This window comes from Cuculus canorus, chromosome 18, assembly GCF_017976375.1.
Source record: "Cuculus canorus isolate bCucCan1 chromosome 18, bCucCan1.pri, whole genome shotgun sequence".
Taxonomy (NCBI): Eukaryota; Metazoa; Chordata; class Aves; order Cuculiformes; family Cuculidae; genus Cuculus; species Cuculus canorus.
This window is the reverse complement of record NC_071418.1, coordinates 4,711,767-4,729,626: the sequence shown is the minus strand read 5'-3', so window position 1 is coordinate 4,729,626 and position 17,860 is coordinate 4,711,767. Positions and strand designations below refer to the sequence as shown.

Genomic DNA, 17,860 nt, shown 5'->3' with positions numbered 1-17,860 from the left:
CCTTAATGCCAGCAATTGTTAAAACTGAGTAAGACACAATCCTGTAGGACAACTCCACAGACACCTTCTGTGTCAGGCTACTCTTTTTGATACCAGATACAGAACCAGATCTCACTCTGTAAACTGATGACGAGGGCTATATTTAAATGGCTGTATTCAATACACAGTTGTCACATTCTATCATTTCCCTTCAGACCAACTGTAAACTCTCTGGTTTAGCCGAGATGACTAGAAAAATAGAAACTGGCTTTCCCCATTCTGCCCCACTGACTTCGGTGTGGCTCACCGTGTCTAGCCCTGCCACGTGGCTGCTGCAGGACTCAGCGTGCTGCTGAGGTGCCACAAAGGAGCCACAGCACGGATGAAATCAAGAGGAGACTGAGAAACTGCAAGATCTGCTCCAATTGAAAAACTCTGTAGCTCTCCACTACATACCTTTTGTCTCCCACTCATGTTCTCTGACCACATATGACGGAAATTTAAATTAAAGAACTAGTTAAAAAAAAAAAGTGATGTGAAGGTCTTAAATTAGTCACTAATGAAATTACAGTGTTTTTTTTAAATGCAGGTAAAGCCTTTAAAGTAATTTTTACAGTTGAGCAGTTCTGAGCTGCAAACTTCTGAAGTGTGGTTGAAGCTCACCAACGAGCTGTTATGCTGCAGGAACCATTCCATTGAGCCATACTTGCCCACTGCCCGCTTCCTTCTACTTAACTTAAAAGCACAAGCCCAAAGGTGCCAACAGAAGTGACAAAGTCAAATGCAGGCTTGAGCACCTTTCTCACACGCATGCTGACATACTGCAATAAAGCAAACTTCTCAAACACACTTCAACACAACAGAATGAATGGCCTACAAAGTGGCTTCAAAGATCTTCAGTACGAGGTGACTGTGCTTTTGCTCATTACAGTATCAAAATAAATCCCATGAGAAAATCAGATTTTAAGCAATCATTCTGATTGCCTGTAGACGATGTCCTTTTTTGTTCAGATGGAGCACACTCATCTCAGCTGCAGCCCTTCAGCCTCCTCCTGATGCAGAAATGCATGTAAACCACAGGAAGTTGACTGTTAAATAACTTTATTCATAACTGTCAAGTATTCCATTTTCAGAAAGGTTTGATTTAAACCAGCTTGAGTGCCTCCTGGAGCCTTGAGATCCTTAGTGAAGAAAGCCAAGCCAAGGCATTTCATCATGAACATACAAGGGATTTACAAGAAAGCACAACTAAATCCTATTCCTATCAAGTACTTCATGTTTCCCTTACAATGCTGCATTTATTTTAACTAGTCTTGCCCATGCCTGTAGAATGCATGTAGAATACCTCTATTTTTATGTAACGCACGCTTTCTACAAAGACAGGGTCACAGCACCTATCAGTCATTTACCTGCAAGACAACAGTGTATTATAGCTGTTCCTGTGGTCTTCTTAAGTAAACCAGATTAGTTATCTTTTATAAACAAAACATGGCACAGAGCAAGATCACCAACCGAAGTGTTGCTAGTTAGTGCCTAAAGCAAAGCAACCACAAACATAGTTTTGGGGAGGAAAAAAGAAAAAAGCCGACATGAAACACACAACAGATGAACACATCTCTCAAACCCAGGAAGTGGCACCAATTTATTTAGTTTCCATGAAAACGATGTCAGCAATCTAAATATGATTTGTTGAAACCTTAGCACAGCCAAATAGCTTTTTAGCTGCACGAGGGGAACACAGACACTACATTTTTTCCAACAGCGATCACTTAAAAAGAGAGAGAGAGAAAAAGCATCAAATCAAGATTTAGTCATCACAAGGTTTAATGAAACATGCAATTTATCAAACCATCTAAGTCTGGCTGCAAGTTCAGTGGAACATACTGAACTGACAAGATTTAGTAAATATCTGAAAGAATAACTCAGATATTTAAAGAAAGGAGGAGATATAACTTAGTAACTCTAGATCAAAATTATAGGAACCACTAAGCATTTTCTCTTCCTGACTTGACTTGAATTTCTGGGAAAAGAAAAACAAAGACTTCCCATTTTATTTAATAAAAACCCCACAAAACCACAAACAAATAAAAACAACAACAAAAAAAGCTTTTAAGAAAGCCTAGTTTAGACTAAGAACAGGTATACACAATGTTTTTGGGCTGGCATGTACATGCCTGAATTGACATGCAAACCAAACCAAACTATCCATAAGATGGGAAAAGCAGCTTGAAGGAAGAAACATGATGGTGGAATAACCAGAGCCTTAATATTCTGCATCTTACAACACTCTAGTAGCCCTTGCACCATACACTTCATTACATGTAGTATTTTTCTGTTACTGGCTTAATCTAGATAAATCCACATCAGAGGATTTTGACAGAGAATCCAGAGAAGATAATCTCTAACCTTTATTTTCTTGACACCCTGCCCCAAGCTGATTTGAAAACAGACTGACTGCAAGTCAATACTACCGCTACTGATGTTTCACCAGATGTCTTCTGAAATTTCAGCAATAAGCACAGAGATAATTAATGGAGAATTATTTTAGTCAAATCAATGCAGATTTCCTAGTGGGAAAGGTATTAGAGAGCAGCTCAACCACCTCCCCCTCCACACCAATCAGGGATGTCTGTAACATTGCACAAAAGAAGCAGATGATGCACATGATACGTTTATGCCATGAATGCACCTTGCCCTGATTGTACTACTGAGCTCAAATCCACAATTGTCTTGTTTGTCAGACCAGTGGAAGCTGAACTAAATCTTGTGTCGAGACATTAAATTGGTTTGGTTTCTTTTACTGGTCTCAGACTTGACAGTAAATTAAAATAATCTTGGTTCCTTCACAACTTTCAAGTTTCTACAAATTAACTTCTCTCACCAGTCACTGTTCTCAGTGCTTTCTAATGAGAATTCCAATTTCAAACATGTCCCAGACAACAGAATAGGACACAACTTGTATACATGCATACCTGTAACTTTATCCAAGGAACTGTATTTTAAAACCAGATATATTCCTTATTTTATAACAGGAGTTCAGCAACTTGCTTGAAGTCTCCTAAGGTGAGGGGAAGCAAGTTGTTTCCCAATTGCACTCCTACGTGCTAATGCTTGATACAGTGCTCTCTGTTTAAGCAGCAATTTTATTTGCAGTGTTTTGGGAGTTTACAATAAGCATAGATAATAACTAATTTTTAATGACTGTGCTAAAGGCAACAGTATATTTACTTACCAAACTGCAAGTCTGGGTCAAAATATTTGAGACTGTGCTAACACAAAACACACACATTTCCTGGAGAGAAGTACGTTTCCTTTCTTTGAGTGTTAATTGTGGCCACAGTTATGTTAAAACCAGCATAAACTGGCACTCCCACCAAAGCAAATCAGTCCCCATTTATGCCCACACTGGCATTACTGCAGCCACATGCAGAGCAGCCAAGTGCTCCATGCGAAACCAACTCCAGCCTGCCCGAGGAGGAACAGCAAACTGCTTCAGAACAGCACTGCTGCCAGGGAAAGCATTAACAGACCAGCCTTAAAAGGCCTAAAGTAGCTACCATATATCCAGATCAGACATTTCAGGATCTCCTAGCTTCCCTCCCTCCAGCTCAACCATTTGAGTAGTCATTAACATCTGATACGCCCATTTTCAAAGATAAATTTTATCTTATTGGGATTAATTGCTGCTTCTCTGTAAGACTGGAGCGTTTCAGACATAGGCTACATTTACGCATGCAGGGGTACAAAAAAATCCTGCTTTCCACCAATACACGCACCAAATGCGTCACAGCTCATCCCACCTCTGTGAGCACTCCCCTATTTCCTCTTTTTGGCACTTCCTGCATGCAGTTCAAGTCATATTTGACTTTTGTCGGAGCAATCAGAACTGCATCACACAGTGTAGAAGTGAAACCTGCCTTACGTTCAGGTCACACATGCTGATTATCTGTCCCCAAAAAAAGGAAAGGTTGAAATCCTGACTCACAGAAGTAATGTTCTGCAAAATCTTTTGGTAGCAGAGCAGAATTTGTATTCATAACAATCAGACCATATTGGGCGGAGAAAGCTCAACAGCATGAAGCTAGAAAGGCACTGAGAAAGGAAGGAGTCACACTGAGTTTATTTCATGACTGACATTTTCCATCTTGCATAATGGCATTAACAAAGAAAGGTGAATGGGTTTAAGAAGGGTTTTAACCCAATAATATCTCTTTAATCTATTATCCCCTATTTACCATGTAATCCAATTAATCCACCATTCTCAAAACGTGGATAACAAATGAAGGCAGACAGAGCACGCCAACCTGAGCTCTTGCACCACAACCACCCAGCACCACCTGCCATCTGCTGGGTACCCAGGAGCATCTGCTCCAGCTGCCGTACGCAAGCAGTTGGGAGTGAAAGAGGAGAGGAAAGCCAAGCTGTGTGCAAGACAGTCCAGAACCAAACAGTCCACGTAAGGGCTCAGCATCAGCTGTTTCTTCTTCTTGCACTGAACTCAATTTTGCACTACCCTTCAAAGTGTGTCATTACTTAGATAATTCAATCTCTGATTTTCCCCGATCAGTACAGCCTTTCCACTGTTTCAGATATAAATGCAATCTGAACTAACCAAATGAAGACAGGATCAAGTGCTAGGCAGAACTTAATGTCCATGCTAGTAGACTACAAAGTAAACTGTTTCAGTTTTGAATTACTTTCCTAAGAGGCAAGAAATCCAATTTCATTTTTCTTAGCTGGGTATCCCTTCCCTCTCCTGAAAAAATTGATGCAATTGCCAGGTTCTTAATAAAACTTGCTTAAACAGATGAAAACTCATTACAGCTTTTAGGCACGAAATACCATTCCATTTAAGACTACAAAACTACAATTTCTTCCATTCAAGGCACTCTGTTATTATACTTCCAACTAATTCTGAAAGACTACTTGGAAACCTACTTGCTTATATTCTCTAAGCAGCTGGGCATTTTAAGAAACTGAACAGCTTTGAGTGATAGGAAGTGATGTTTCGTTTGTACAACATAAGAGCAAAACCCAAGAGTCTGTTGAGATTCCTTCCCACAACTGAAAACCTGATAAATACGTCATATTTATCCCCACATCTCTTTTTCCTTAGAATTGCCAATGCTTCCAAATATGAAGCAAACTCAAGTCTACAGCAGCACCTTCTAGGGATCAGAGCCAGTTTAGGAAATGCAATAAATGGCACATGGGACACAACACATGCAGAACCAGAGCATCTGACAAAGATGTTTCTGTGTGCCAGGACCTGAATAGAAATTAGTCCACGCAAGCAAATTGGGATAAGCTGTCCACAAGATCAGGTGCACTTTCTTTCTTCAAACATCTACCGTCTCCCTCAGTAAGGATTTACGATCCAAATTTTTCTCCCAGAAAGTTTACTTTAGGAAAGACAGATACTTTGCAAAAGATTTTCAAATTTCATTGATGAAAAATCTTCCCAGTCATGGTGCACACGCTGACCTAGAAATCATATGAATATATGCACTGACCAAGACGAAACACCCACCTCCCAATTACTATTTACACTCTGGGAAGCATCTGTATAAACTTCAGATGTTTTCCACACAAAACAGACTGGAACCAGACTGTAAACATTTGCTCTTCTTTCAGTGCACTGACCCACTGGCTCCATGACTTCATGTGTTTGCAACTCAAACTGCATTTAATCTAATGCTCAAGCAGTAGCGAGTTTGCAAATCTGCCATCCATCATTTAGAGCTTTACTTGCTTCCAAGTTGTACAAGACTGGCAAAGGCTCCCAAAACCATGACAAATATTTGGCATGTGGAAACGCATCCGTACTAAAACTGGCCGTAAAGAACTTTAAGATACTTGAAAAGACCACTATTGCATACTCTGTAAACTAAATCGCAGCATTTCAGAAGCAAAACTGTACACTAGAAACTGATGCATGCACTGAAGTATCACTAGGATTCAGTTTTAAAGTACATTTGGTTTCTATTTCAGCCTCATGAGAAATCCAGATGACCAAACACTATTTAGTTCCTTCCTCTGCCTCAATTAGCAGAATCCATTTCAATTAAGTTCTTCTGGTATTTCTTTTTGCAAACAGTGACATGCTAATGTACCAGCTCTTTTTACAGGCTGTCTGACAAGATTCAGTGATAACTCACTACACTTTGTGAAAGATCATGGTATTCCATTAAGTGAATGTTAATATTTTTAAAAATGAGTAAAAGCTGTGTCTAAAGCAGAGATAGTAACAGTGAAGTACGCAAGACCCCAAGACAGCAGCAGCATCCAAGAGGCTGCAGACATTCCACTGGCTTGTAAAATTTTATATTAGAAGTTAACTGAAAAATAGAAAATCTGGAAATTAACCACTAGAGCAACAATGCAACTGTTTGCTAGTAAAAACAGCTAACGGTTCCAGTACTACTGGCATGTAAAATTTTAGAAGATCACTCTTCACCAAATTTTACACACTGTTTTGTGTCCATATTTTGAATCACAGATGGTGTCGGTGAACAGTGCTTCCTCGCCTGGAAATTCTGCATCCTCTTTATTTGGTCACCAGCAGGTGATCAAACACCGTCGTGTGCCCAGAGAGAAGCGCTTCCAGGCAGTCTGCCGAGACTCCCGTCCATTTGGTTAAAATGATTTCTCTGGCACCACTAACCAAAGGAAAAAGATACAGAAACTCACGTGTGATTACACATTCCTGTACCTCTCCTCCATAAAAATTATCTGAGGTCTTTTCAGTTCCTTAGTTAAGTCATCAAAGAGGAGCATGATATTCCAGTTATTCTAACTAAGGAGACTATGAAGCACTGGGAAAGACTGTGATGGACAAGAGCGCAGCATGCTACAGTGAATTAAGGGGTCTAGAAGTCAGCTTGCTGCCTATTATCTAGTCCAATAATTTTCTTTTCTGAAATAGCTGTAGTTGTTAGTTATTGTGATGACAAACAATACAGACTGTTTTCTATATTTAAAGTTCCTTGACTTTTCCAGCTGTATTACCTGATATTTATTGTCAATGCAGACACGCAAGTGGAGACAATATTCTCTGGCTGGTGAGAGAGTATTAATAATTTTCTTTAGTCACCATTTAAACTTGCTCTGTGAAACTACTTTGGTTGTAGAATATAAGGGTGAACTCTCAGTCTCCAGGATTATTCAGATATTTTTATTTGGATTAAATACATTTATTGTTCGAAGCTACTAGGTTAACTAATATTGTGTTCTATTTATTCACCTTAAGATATTTTAACCAAAGGCTTCATACTCCAGAGCACTACAGAACACTCGCAATCGGCCAGACTCCATCAGCACTGCCAGTGATGGAGCTTGCTGCTCTGCACAAGGGCAGGCTCTGCACCTTCTGAACTTCTCAAGTGGTCTGTGCTAACTCCAGATACCTGCAAAAAAAGTGTCAGTAGACCCAACTTTGTTATGGACACTGCCTTGCTTTTCTCCATGAAACACGAGTATAGTTATTTTATTGGTCACCTTATCTGCACTCGTGTTCTCACATTTTTAAACAACTTTCTCCGCTACCACAAGCTGAAGCTTCCTAACACTTTGCTGGTTCTGCATAAGAGGTGCAGCATGAACACAGAACTTTTAAATAGCTTTTATCATGCACTGAAGTTTAGGTCAACAAAGACAATAAAACCAGCCACTCAAACACAACCCAAGTATAATATGTACTGAGTGAGAGCAGACTTAGCTAGCCTCTAAGGCTGAAGTCTTGTTTCAGTAAGCCTAAATTAGGGAACAGCAGCACAAATCAACACTGCCCTTGGCATTGCACTATAAACCTAAAGGATCCCATATTTACATATGAAAAAGATCACTCCATATTCTTTGCCTCCGGTGCAAAATTCATTTCACCTACATAGATGGAAGATCACGCCTGCATTCACACCACATGTTTTGCCAGCATGGAGACATGCTGACAGCTATGGAAACTGGGACTTTGTAGTGTAGATTCATCTTATATTTAGTAAGTAATTTCTGAATAGACAGAGAACGGTGTAGCCATTGCGACATTTAAATTCTGTGAAGTAATGTAATGAGACAGTTCTACAGGTAGCAACACGTTGGACCTTGCAGCCAGCAAGGGAATGGGCTCTGGATGAATGTTTGTACCAAGGTCTCATGTTACACCAAAAGCAGCAGAAGCAGCAAAAGCTCATCTAACACGTTTGCACCTATTTAAAAGGATCTGCTGAGAACAGGTTCACATATTCAAGATGTGTGAAAGGCTGAGAAAGTCTGTTCCTCTGAAATCTTTAGAGGTTGTTGGCATGCACAGCATAGTCAGAGGGGCACTTATATTTTATCTTGATTTAACCAAGGCTCAGTTACAGAAAAACAGATTTTTGCAAAAAGCAGGTCACCTTTTAGTCCTCTACAACAGAACATTTTGGAGACAAAGGCACACGATTATCAACATGATATAGCTTGTTCAAGGCAGAGCACATCACCGTGCTCCCACAATGTACTGTGAAAGCCTGCATTTTAAAAGCAGCAACTCCCCATAAACAGATAACCAAATCCACTTCAAATTAGTATTTTCATCCTCAGAAGTTGCACTGAACCTCCACAGAAAAGATAAACTTATGCAAGCTAAGTGTGGTGCACAAGACTGAAAAGCTGCTAACATTCTTGGTTGGAAGACAACTTGTCATGCTTCTATCTGGCACTGGTATGCTGGGCTAACATACCCACAGCAAGACAGCTCCCACTGAAAAGACCCCTCAATCCACAGCCACATCCCTGCTTAAAAATAATTGTAACAAAATGGAAGAATTTAAGAAAGAAAAATAGTAACATTCAGAAAAAATCGTGGCAAAGATTTTCTTCAGCAAAACCAGACCAGCTTGCTCTGCAACACTGATCAGCAATACAAGACCACTCCTCTCCAAATACTCCAGTATTTTACTGCTAACAAGACAAGTCAGCAGGCAGGAAAAGAAGAATAGTGGAAAGGGAAGAAGGCAGTCCCAGAAATAGCTTTTCAAGGCACAGTGACGCACATAGGCTGAAACAGAAATCCTAACCCCAGTCTGGAAAATGATAAAAAAAAAAAAGGCACTTTGTGCAAAATCGGTATCAGATCACCTGAAGATCCTTCATCTCAATTAAAATAGTACAGTCAATTCCCCTTACCAAAGCAGTACTACACATACTGAAGGGTTTCTGGCCACAAACCAACAAGAAGGAAACTCAAGCCTTCTTACTGTTTGACTCTAGTGTTAATCCCTATATGGAGCCTTATTACCACAAACTCAAAGCCAGCATTATCTTGTCACTGGGGAAAAAAAAAAAAGCAAATCCTCAAGAACTCCGAGTCCTTTCTGAGGATTTTTAAGTATAAATTTCTAAAGCACTTTTCTTTCCATAGTTACAGCAACAGTCTTTGATAAATCCTCACACAAAGACGAAAAGATGGTGAGAAGCTCTAACCTTTGCAAGGCTCTAAGGACTCAGGTTCACTGCACACATACCATCCCGTGAATTGGTGTTTGGCAGATCTATTAACTGGGGAAAGAGGGGAAAATATTTCATATTTCAACACATACAAAGCCACAGCTGTTCTGTTTTCCCCACAAAAATCTAAGCACTATTCAGTGTAATTACAACATTGTATTGAAAATCAAGTAACTCTGAATTATACGATTAAGTGCCCAAAGAATCAACGCATATGTTTACAGAAACACTGAATGATTTGATCTCAAATCTGTAATTGAGAAGGTTCTTCTATCAGTCTGAGAAACTTTCTGCCAGCAGTTTAGCAATCAAGCATGTCCCAGAAGAAGCACCACCTACACACTCCAAGCAGAGTGGGACAACTGAACACCCAAACCCATAACCAAGACATCTGGGAAAGGGAGGGATGAAAGTCATCTCCACGTGTCGCCTATGCACCTGAAAGATTTCACTAATACTTTGCAGTGGTCATTCAAGGACTCGTTATTTCCAGTAGAGCTAATTTAATGCTCTTGTGTGTACGACAGCTCCACCTGTATTCCAGACAGAATCCAGAAAAGCCCAAGCAGAATCAGATAAAATACAAACTTCCAGTATCTGAACAACACTCTCCAAAAATACTACTCTGCAACACAAAAATACTAGAGAAGCTGCAGCAAAGCTAGCAGTGGAACTTCAAGCTGAACACGCCTTTTCCTGTCTTCCATAATCTGATCTAGCACTTGCAGACATGTCACAGAAGTAAACAGGAGGTAACTGCAGATCCAATCATCCTTACTGCATCATCTCTGTCTGCGCCTCTATGCAAATGCAGACAGAAGAAAGTGTCATCACTGCCCCTGCGCACTGCAGGCTTGTGCCCATCAACATTCAGTGTAATTTCCAAGAACGGCAAAAGCTCTCTCTCCAAAGATGAGGAATTGCTGATAGCAAACATCCAAATCCACCCAAAAGTTATCTTGAAATAGAACAAACTTTCAAAACATTCAAAACTTATCATGCACCTGAGCTACACGGCTCTCATCCCACTTTTTCACTCTCAGAGAACTGGCAGACTCTTGGACGCTGCTTCAAAATGCTTTCCTGTTAACAACTGTAGCAGCAAACTCAAGACAGGCAAGTTTGCAGCAAATGCACGGAAGCAAGAGGCAGTGTTCAACTGTGCTCTGACACAGGCATGTTTTCCTCGGGTTACCAGCACCAGCACTTGGACGCGCCTCAGCTGCCAGTGCCTCAAAGCAAATCTCCATGAGAACAGCAAACCTCTACCACCACACAATTGAATAGCTCATGAATATAAATAAAAAAGCTAGGAAATGCCTAGTTAAATCGGTTTGTGTGTTGCAGAATTAAGATAATGGGTGTGTTTGCCCAAGTCATTTCAGGAGCTTTTTACCGGAAATCTTGCAATGAGAAAGCTGAAACGTTAATTACATGTCAGAAAGTGTTAGGCTAGCTCTGTAACTAATCCACCTTAGCCTCTGACTAGAGGCCACAGCAGAAATACAGTCTGTAGATGGAGAGAAAGCTTGAGGACGACGAGATTCCCAAGTGTAAATTACAGGAACTAACTAACCAGCAGAGACGAAACAGACCTCCGTTAACCATGTCAGTGGAACAATTACCTGAATGAATGGTTTGTAATAAAATACGAGGGATTATAACATTAACCACCTGAGAAGTACTGAAGTGGTATATACTGTACTAAGCTGTAATTAGCTCTTTCCAGTTTTAACGCACAACACAAGGGTGAATGAATTAATTTTCATAAATGCTGTTAGTGGCCAGAAAGCCCCTATTTTTATACCAATGAAAATAAATCCTATTGTCTATCCCCATGATCAATTCAGTTAACAAAATTAGGAAGGACGCTCCAGTACACTAGGCATGGAAATGCTGATTTCCAATTCCATTAGAATACAACCAACTTCTGTTTTTCCCCCCTCCTCCTACACTGCTATAAAAAGACCACATGGTTTCGTTAGGCCCCTAGCACCATCTCTGGCATTGCAAGTGAAAGATGGAGAACAACGAATAAAGCAACAGCTCTATGGTCTCTCACAAATGTATATATATCTTTAAGTTTTAACCATGTACACATAGAAATTTTAATCTTAAAACCTCTTTCTCTGTACTTTCTACCTGTCCAAGCTACAAATGCCTTCTAGAACTACATACTCTTGCTTCCTTTTCTCCAGGATTTCTATGTAAACATTGACATTTTTCACTGCTTACCCACCACAGCTCTGTTCTTCAGTTTCACATGTACCTTTGTGCCAAAGTGTCCTACTCCCATGACAAACAAGACTTTCCCAGCATTCCTACCCGTGCTCTCTTAATAGGAACCATGTTTTTCAGTGCTGTGTCAAACTCAGTCCAGTGAAAAAACTTACTCAACAGTCAAGAAAGAAGTATATATAGCCAAAAAAGCACTCTTCTACCATGTCCAGTCCCATCATCTTACACTTTTATTGTCACTTTTCTCTCTCTTATGCATCCAATGACTACCAACCTCTCTCCTTTCATTACATGTTTTTTGCCACAAGCAGTTGAACTGGAAGCAGAATAGCATTTTTCTCTTATTCTGCATTCTACAATGCAAACAATTTTCAGTCTTGAACCCTTACTTCGAGAATCAGTACTCAACACAACTGAGCTGTCTGCGTCTCTTCCAACTACCCCGTGCTCTACCTCCAGATCCTGTCACTCCCTCCTTAACCATTTGTGTCATCCTTCCATATCATGGCACATAACAAAACTTTGAACACTCTTCTACAAAGCCTGTCAGCAGGTACAGCAAAATACAAACTGTTTTCAGCCATTCTGCCAGAACTGTCACAACTTAGGCCTGATGCTTACTGGGGTAAAACTGACACTGCATGCTTGGCTGGCACTGATCACACTTTCTGCACTCAATACAATGACATCATTCAGCGTCTTTTTCTTTTTTTTTTTCTCATGTTTATAACTTGGCATAAATATCTCTGCTTGAGATTTTGAAAGGATTTAGGAATTGAAGCAATGCAAGTATAAACAAAGTAGTTTTCTTACTTTCAAAAATTAGTATTAGGACAGTACTCAACTATTTAAGAGCACTTTAAAAGATAAATTCTTGAGTTCTGCCTAAGCACAACATGATCCATACATATTTTTGTAGACAACATTACACAGATTTAGGGATTTAAAAAAAAAAAGCAATAGTTTTTTTCTGTTGGATTGAGAAAAACACATTTTTCAAGTCTTACTCAAAGCGAAGCTCTACACATACTTCAGTTATGGAAAGAACCTCAGAGGCTCAAGCCGACAGAGTAGCAATAGCTCCCTTTCCCTTTGCTACTGAGCCTGAAGTCACTAGACATGCCTAATCAAAAAAAAATTACTTTGTTTAACGAATTTTAAAACCAGATCACTCCAGCAAAGCAGTTACGTCACTAGAAGTCACATCTGCACCAGAAGAGGATCTTGACGACAGCAGAGCAATTACAATTCTATGATCACTTCGAAGGCAAAATGCACGGAGCAACAGTCTCGTGATGAACTGATTTATAAAGCCCAGAACTGGGCTGGATAGGTGACTGGCTCCTCAGGCACCTGCCCATTCTGCAGTCTCTAGAAGGCATTCCACGACCAGGGCAATACACATTTATAGAGTATTTACACAACCTATTTAAGTCAGAGTATGATTACACAACCACTCATAATAGCTCAACAGGAGACATCATCAGCTATTGTTCAGATTCACACTAACACAAAGGTTATTTTTAAGACAGAAAAACACAAAGCCACTTAGGTTTAAGAGACCTACAGGAACAGATTTAATCTATTTTAAGGTTCTAAAACCCCACCCCTACAAAACCCTATGCCCCTGGCATTTACTACACAACCATATGAACACATAAACAGCAAATATAACTCATTCTTCATTTCCTTTTGCGGCATTTGAATGGAAGTGGAGCAAAGGGACTTCTAGCTGTCAGGGACAGTTAAAGTTTTGGCTTTAGAATCAAGATGTTCCTTTTTCCTTTCTAGCCCCACTATTAAACTGTATATGCTCTATCAACCCCACTATTGAATTGTATATTCCATCTTCAGCTGAGAACTTCAATATAACAAAAATTTCATTACACAAGTATTAACACAGACATTCAAAATTAAACAGGAAGTATATAGAGGGAATGTTTGCTAGATGGCTCGAATTGGAATAGAGAAGGGAGTGGTTTTTAAATTCTTCTCATTAACCCATGCATATCTTTTCTTAAAAATCACATTAGTGTTAAGACTTCCTTTACTGTCAACATTTTTCTTAAGTCGACACACTAGTTAATAAAGGGTAAAAATCACCATATGGTAAAAACACTACACAGGTACTACCTTTGTTACAAAACATAAAAGCCCTCTATACTTCAGCTTTCTCACATACGAAATGAGGACATTTATGTCAGAAGCCGTTTATTATTCTTGCTTTTTAAAAAAAGGTGGTAGGGTGGGGTAAGGAGCTAAATGCATCTGTTTAAATAGTAGACTGTGGTATTGCAAAAACGCTTAAGATCCATAAGGTGGCTGCTTGATCAGTATTTTACAGAAAAACAACACACACACAAGAATCATCCACTCAATTAAAAACACCGAAACACAAATTCACTTACCAGCTGGAACTCTCTGCGTCTGTCATAGGCATGCTGGATACCACTATCCGCCCAAAGAGCTCGGATGGCTGGAAGGTACTGTAAAAACACTGCCGTCTCCACCATGCCTTGCACCACCGTGACGGACCGAGTATCAAATGCCATCATCATATCTCCATTACTCTGGTTAGCAGGATCTCCCCAAGGGATATGAAGTTTCTCTCTGGCATCCACGAGGACTCTTACACCTTTACCAACATGAAAGAGCATTGCAATTTGAGTTTCTCAGCATCTACTATTTCACTAGCCTACAAACCTGCACAGATTCAAACAAGGCACTCACTCTGTAAAGGCTCAATACGACTATCGACCCAGCAGAGAAACAGAAAGCTTCTGAAATAGTGCGTCAAAGCACTCCATTTTCAGGTAATGTCAAATCACATATATCAGCTATGAGAAAAGCATGGCCACAATCAACAGTGCGATACCCATAGCACAAGTTTAACTCTTGGAAAAGTGCTACTTTTAATTACCAAATCCCCAATCCCACCAAACGTAGTTCAGAGTATGTCAAATCATCTGACAGCTTATTTTAAGGTTCCCTAGTCTCTGTATTCTTATTAACTTGGTATCTAGTTGTATCTATTTAGAGTCATCACTGTCTTTAATGTTTCCAGGGACACAAATCATAGAATGCCACATTGGAAGAGACCTCAGGGATCATCTGGTCCAACTTTTTAGGTAATATATAGTTTAAATGAAGACAGCATTTACTAAAAATCACAGCACTTTGTAAAAAGTATATTTTTACAGAAGGAACTGCATCACCTGAAGACTTCCCTGCAAATTTGTTGTTTTAGTAAATATTCTGTAGGAGAAAGAGTCTATCATAAACTTGTCTTATTCAGGACTTTTAAAAAACCAACATTTTGCTCATACTGGTAAGGAAATGCAGGGAAATGAATTCCAGTACTAAATTTACTGGTGAAAAAGTAAAATGAAAGAAATAAAATCCAGAAAAAATAAGCAACTGTAAAGTACCGGGGAGAATTATAAGGCATCAAGATGTAGTAACAAATAGCTGTATAATAATAAACTTGTTCAAAGTTCTTTTACAAGCTTCATTCTCTTCCCACAATTTTTTCTATCTGTCAAAAGGAAAGACTTCAGGAAAGCAGTCTTCAAGAGAGCTACAGTTCCTACGTGTATACTTTCACAGAGCAGGAAGTATCTTATTTTATTAATAAACTATAACCTGGTCATAATCCACACTCGTGATTTCTGCCTTGCTATCTATAGCTTCCCAGGCTTGATTTATAAACACTTGTTTCAAACTATTCTTCCTAAGAACACCTGGACCTTGGACCCCTTCAAGAGCAGGACTAAGGCCTGACAATGTTTTGGTGTTTGAGAAACTCAGTTTAGTCTTTGTCCAACAATTACACAGTCCAAACTGAAAAATCTAATGAGAGATTTAGATAAGAGAGAGGAAATCGGTAAGGATGAGCAATTAAGAAAGGATGACAGGAGTGAAACCAAGAGCCCGCTCCAAAGGAAGCCATGCGTGGAGGTTTTGGCAATGTGAGGATGGCTCGGGATGCTGTTAATTATAGAATCACAGAATAGTTTGGGTTGGAACGGATCTTTAGAGATCATCTAGTCCAACACCCCTACAGTGAGCAGGGATGATGGAGCCCAGGGTCCAACACAAGGCCAACAGTTCCCCCACCCTAGCGCAATGTAGGGAGTGTGTCCTCCTCGGGCACCAGACCCTCTTGTCCTCCTGCACCTCCAGATGCATCTGCACCTATCCAGTACCACTCAGCACTGCAATCGCATTCCCAGGAAAGGCTGCAGCTCGGCACCTTTCGCCCTGACACCATGATGGGAGCCACAGCCACCCCTGTCATAGTTCCCGTGGCAGGAGAAAGGGCAAGGCGCCCGAAATGAAAGCACTGATCGTTCAGGGGTACAGCGACCCAGGGCTCCCCTTGCCCCAGGGACCCCCCCCACTGCTGCCCTAGGGACCCCATGCCTCCAGCCACAGAAGCTGCCCCACTGATAGCCCAGGGAACATCTCTCTCCAGTCCCAGCTCCCAGCTGCCCCTCTCACTCCAGCCTAAGGGACTCCTACTGCCGCCCTACAGATCCCACAACTCCAGCTCCAGAGACATCCCCCCACTGTCGCCTCAAGGACCCTCCTACCCTGCTGCCTCAGGGACCCCTTGTTCCAGCTCCAGTGACCCCCCGACTGTCACCCCAGGGACTCCACAGGTCCAACCCCAGGGATCCCCCACTGTTACCCCTACCCCCCAACCTCTGCTGCCCCAGGACCCCATGGCTCCAGCCCCAGGGACTCCATAGCTCCAGCCCTAGGGATCCCTCACTGTCACCCTTGCCCCCCAATCTCTGCTGCCCCATGGACCCCATGGTTCCAGCCCCAGGGACTCCATAGCTCCAGCCCTAGGGATCCCCCACTCTTACCCCCGTCCCCCCAACGCCTACTGACCCAGGGAACCCCTACTGTCGCCCCAGTAGCTCCACAGCTCCAGCCCTAGAGATTCCCCACTGTCACCCTTGCCCCCCAATCCCTGCCGCCCCAGGGACCCCACAGCTCCAGCCCCAGGGTCCCGCTGTTCCCACCCCTAGGAACCCCCCCAGCTCCAGCCCCGAGGCCGCCGCCCCGCTCACCCACCCTTGATCACGTTGCTGTAGATGGTGGCCCGGAACTCCTCGCGGGCCGCGCGGTCCCAGTCCTGCCCGTGGATGATCCTCATCTGCTTGAGGAAGGTGGACTTGCCGCTCTCGCCCGCGCCCAGCAGCAGGATCTTGACGAGGCGCTTCACGTACGTCTTCTCGCGGTTGAGGCACTTGTCGATCTCCTTGGACTTGCGCTGCTGCTCGGCCTCGCCGCTGGTGAGCAGGCAGCCGGGGAAGCAGCCCGACAGCACGGAGCGGGACGGCAGGAAGTCCGCCATCTTAGCGAGCACTGCCAGCGAGGGGAGCGGCCGCCGGGCCCGCCCGCACCAGCGCGCTCTCTGCCCGCGCCTGCGCCGCCGCCGCCCGGCCACGTGACCGCCGGCCCCGCCCCCGTCACGTGACAGCGGGGCGCCACCGCCCAGCTCGACCCGCGCTGCGTCCCGTCACGCCTCCCGTCACGTGACCGACGTTGGCCATATCCCATCACGTGACCGCACTCTCGCGTCGGCCAGGCCACGCCCTGTCATGTGACCGAGGGACCCCGCCTGCACCAGCCCCCTCTGTGGCCGCTCCAAAGCTAGCCACGGCCCTGTCACGTGACCGCGGGCCGCTCTCTGCCCGCTCCAGAGCCACTCACGGCCCCATCACGTGACCGCGGGCCGCCGGGCCGCTCTGTGCCTCCTCCCCTACCACACACGCCCCGCCCCTCTCCGTCACGTGACCGGCGTCACCACGCCCTCGTCACGTGACCGCGGGGCACCACCTCCCCGCACGTGATCAGCGTTGGGAAGAGAAAACTGCGAGGAGGGTTTGGAGCAGCTCCTGCTGCTGAAATGGGCAATGGGAACGCTGGGGAGGGACTTTCTGCGTGGGGTGATAGGACCAGGGGGAATGGCTTTACATTGGAAGGAGGGTGAGTTCAATGAGATAATCAGGAGAAATTCATCACAGTGTGGGTGGGGAGGCCCTGGCCCAGGTTGCCCAGAGACGTGGTGGCTGCCCCATCCCTGAAGGTGTTCAAGGCCAGGCTGGATGGGGCTTCGAGCAGCCTGATCTAGTGGGAGGTGTCCCTG

At 42.8% G+C, this 17,860-nt stretch overlaps 1 protein-coding gene across 1 annotated transcript in view; it reads right to left on the bottom strand.

Moving 5' to 3' along the window:
* The window catches only part of GNA13 (G protein subunit alpha 13), a 29,292-nt gene extending 12,113 nt beyond the window's left edge, over nucleotides 1-17,179 (bottom strand). Inside the window, exons 1-2 of the mRNA XM_009563896.2 lie at nucleotides 16,783-17,179; nucleotides 14,109-14,335 (exon numbers count right to left, since the gene is read on the bottom strand). Coding sequence (XP_009562191.2) covers nucleotides 14,109-14,335; nucleotides 16,783-17,065 — 510 coding nt within the window. The 5' untranslated portion in view covers nucleotides 17,066-17,179. The remainder of the gene's footprint in view (nucleotides 1-14,108; nucleotides 14,336-16,782) is intronic.
* Between the last annotated feature and the right edge of the window lie 681 nt (nucleotides 17,180-17,860).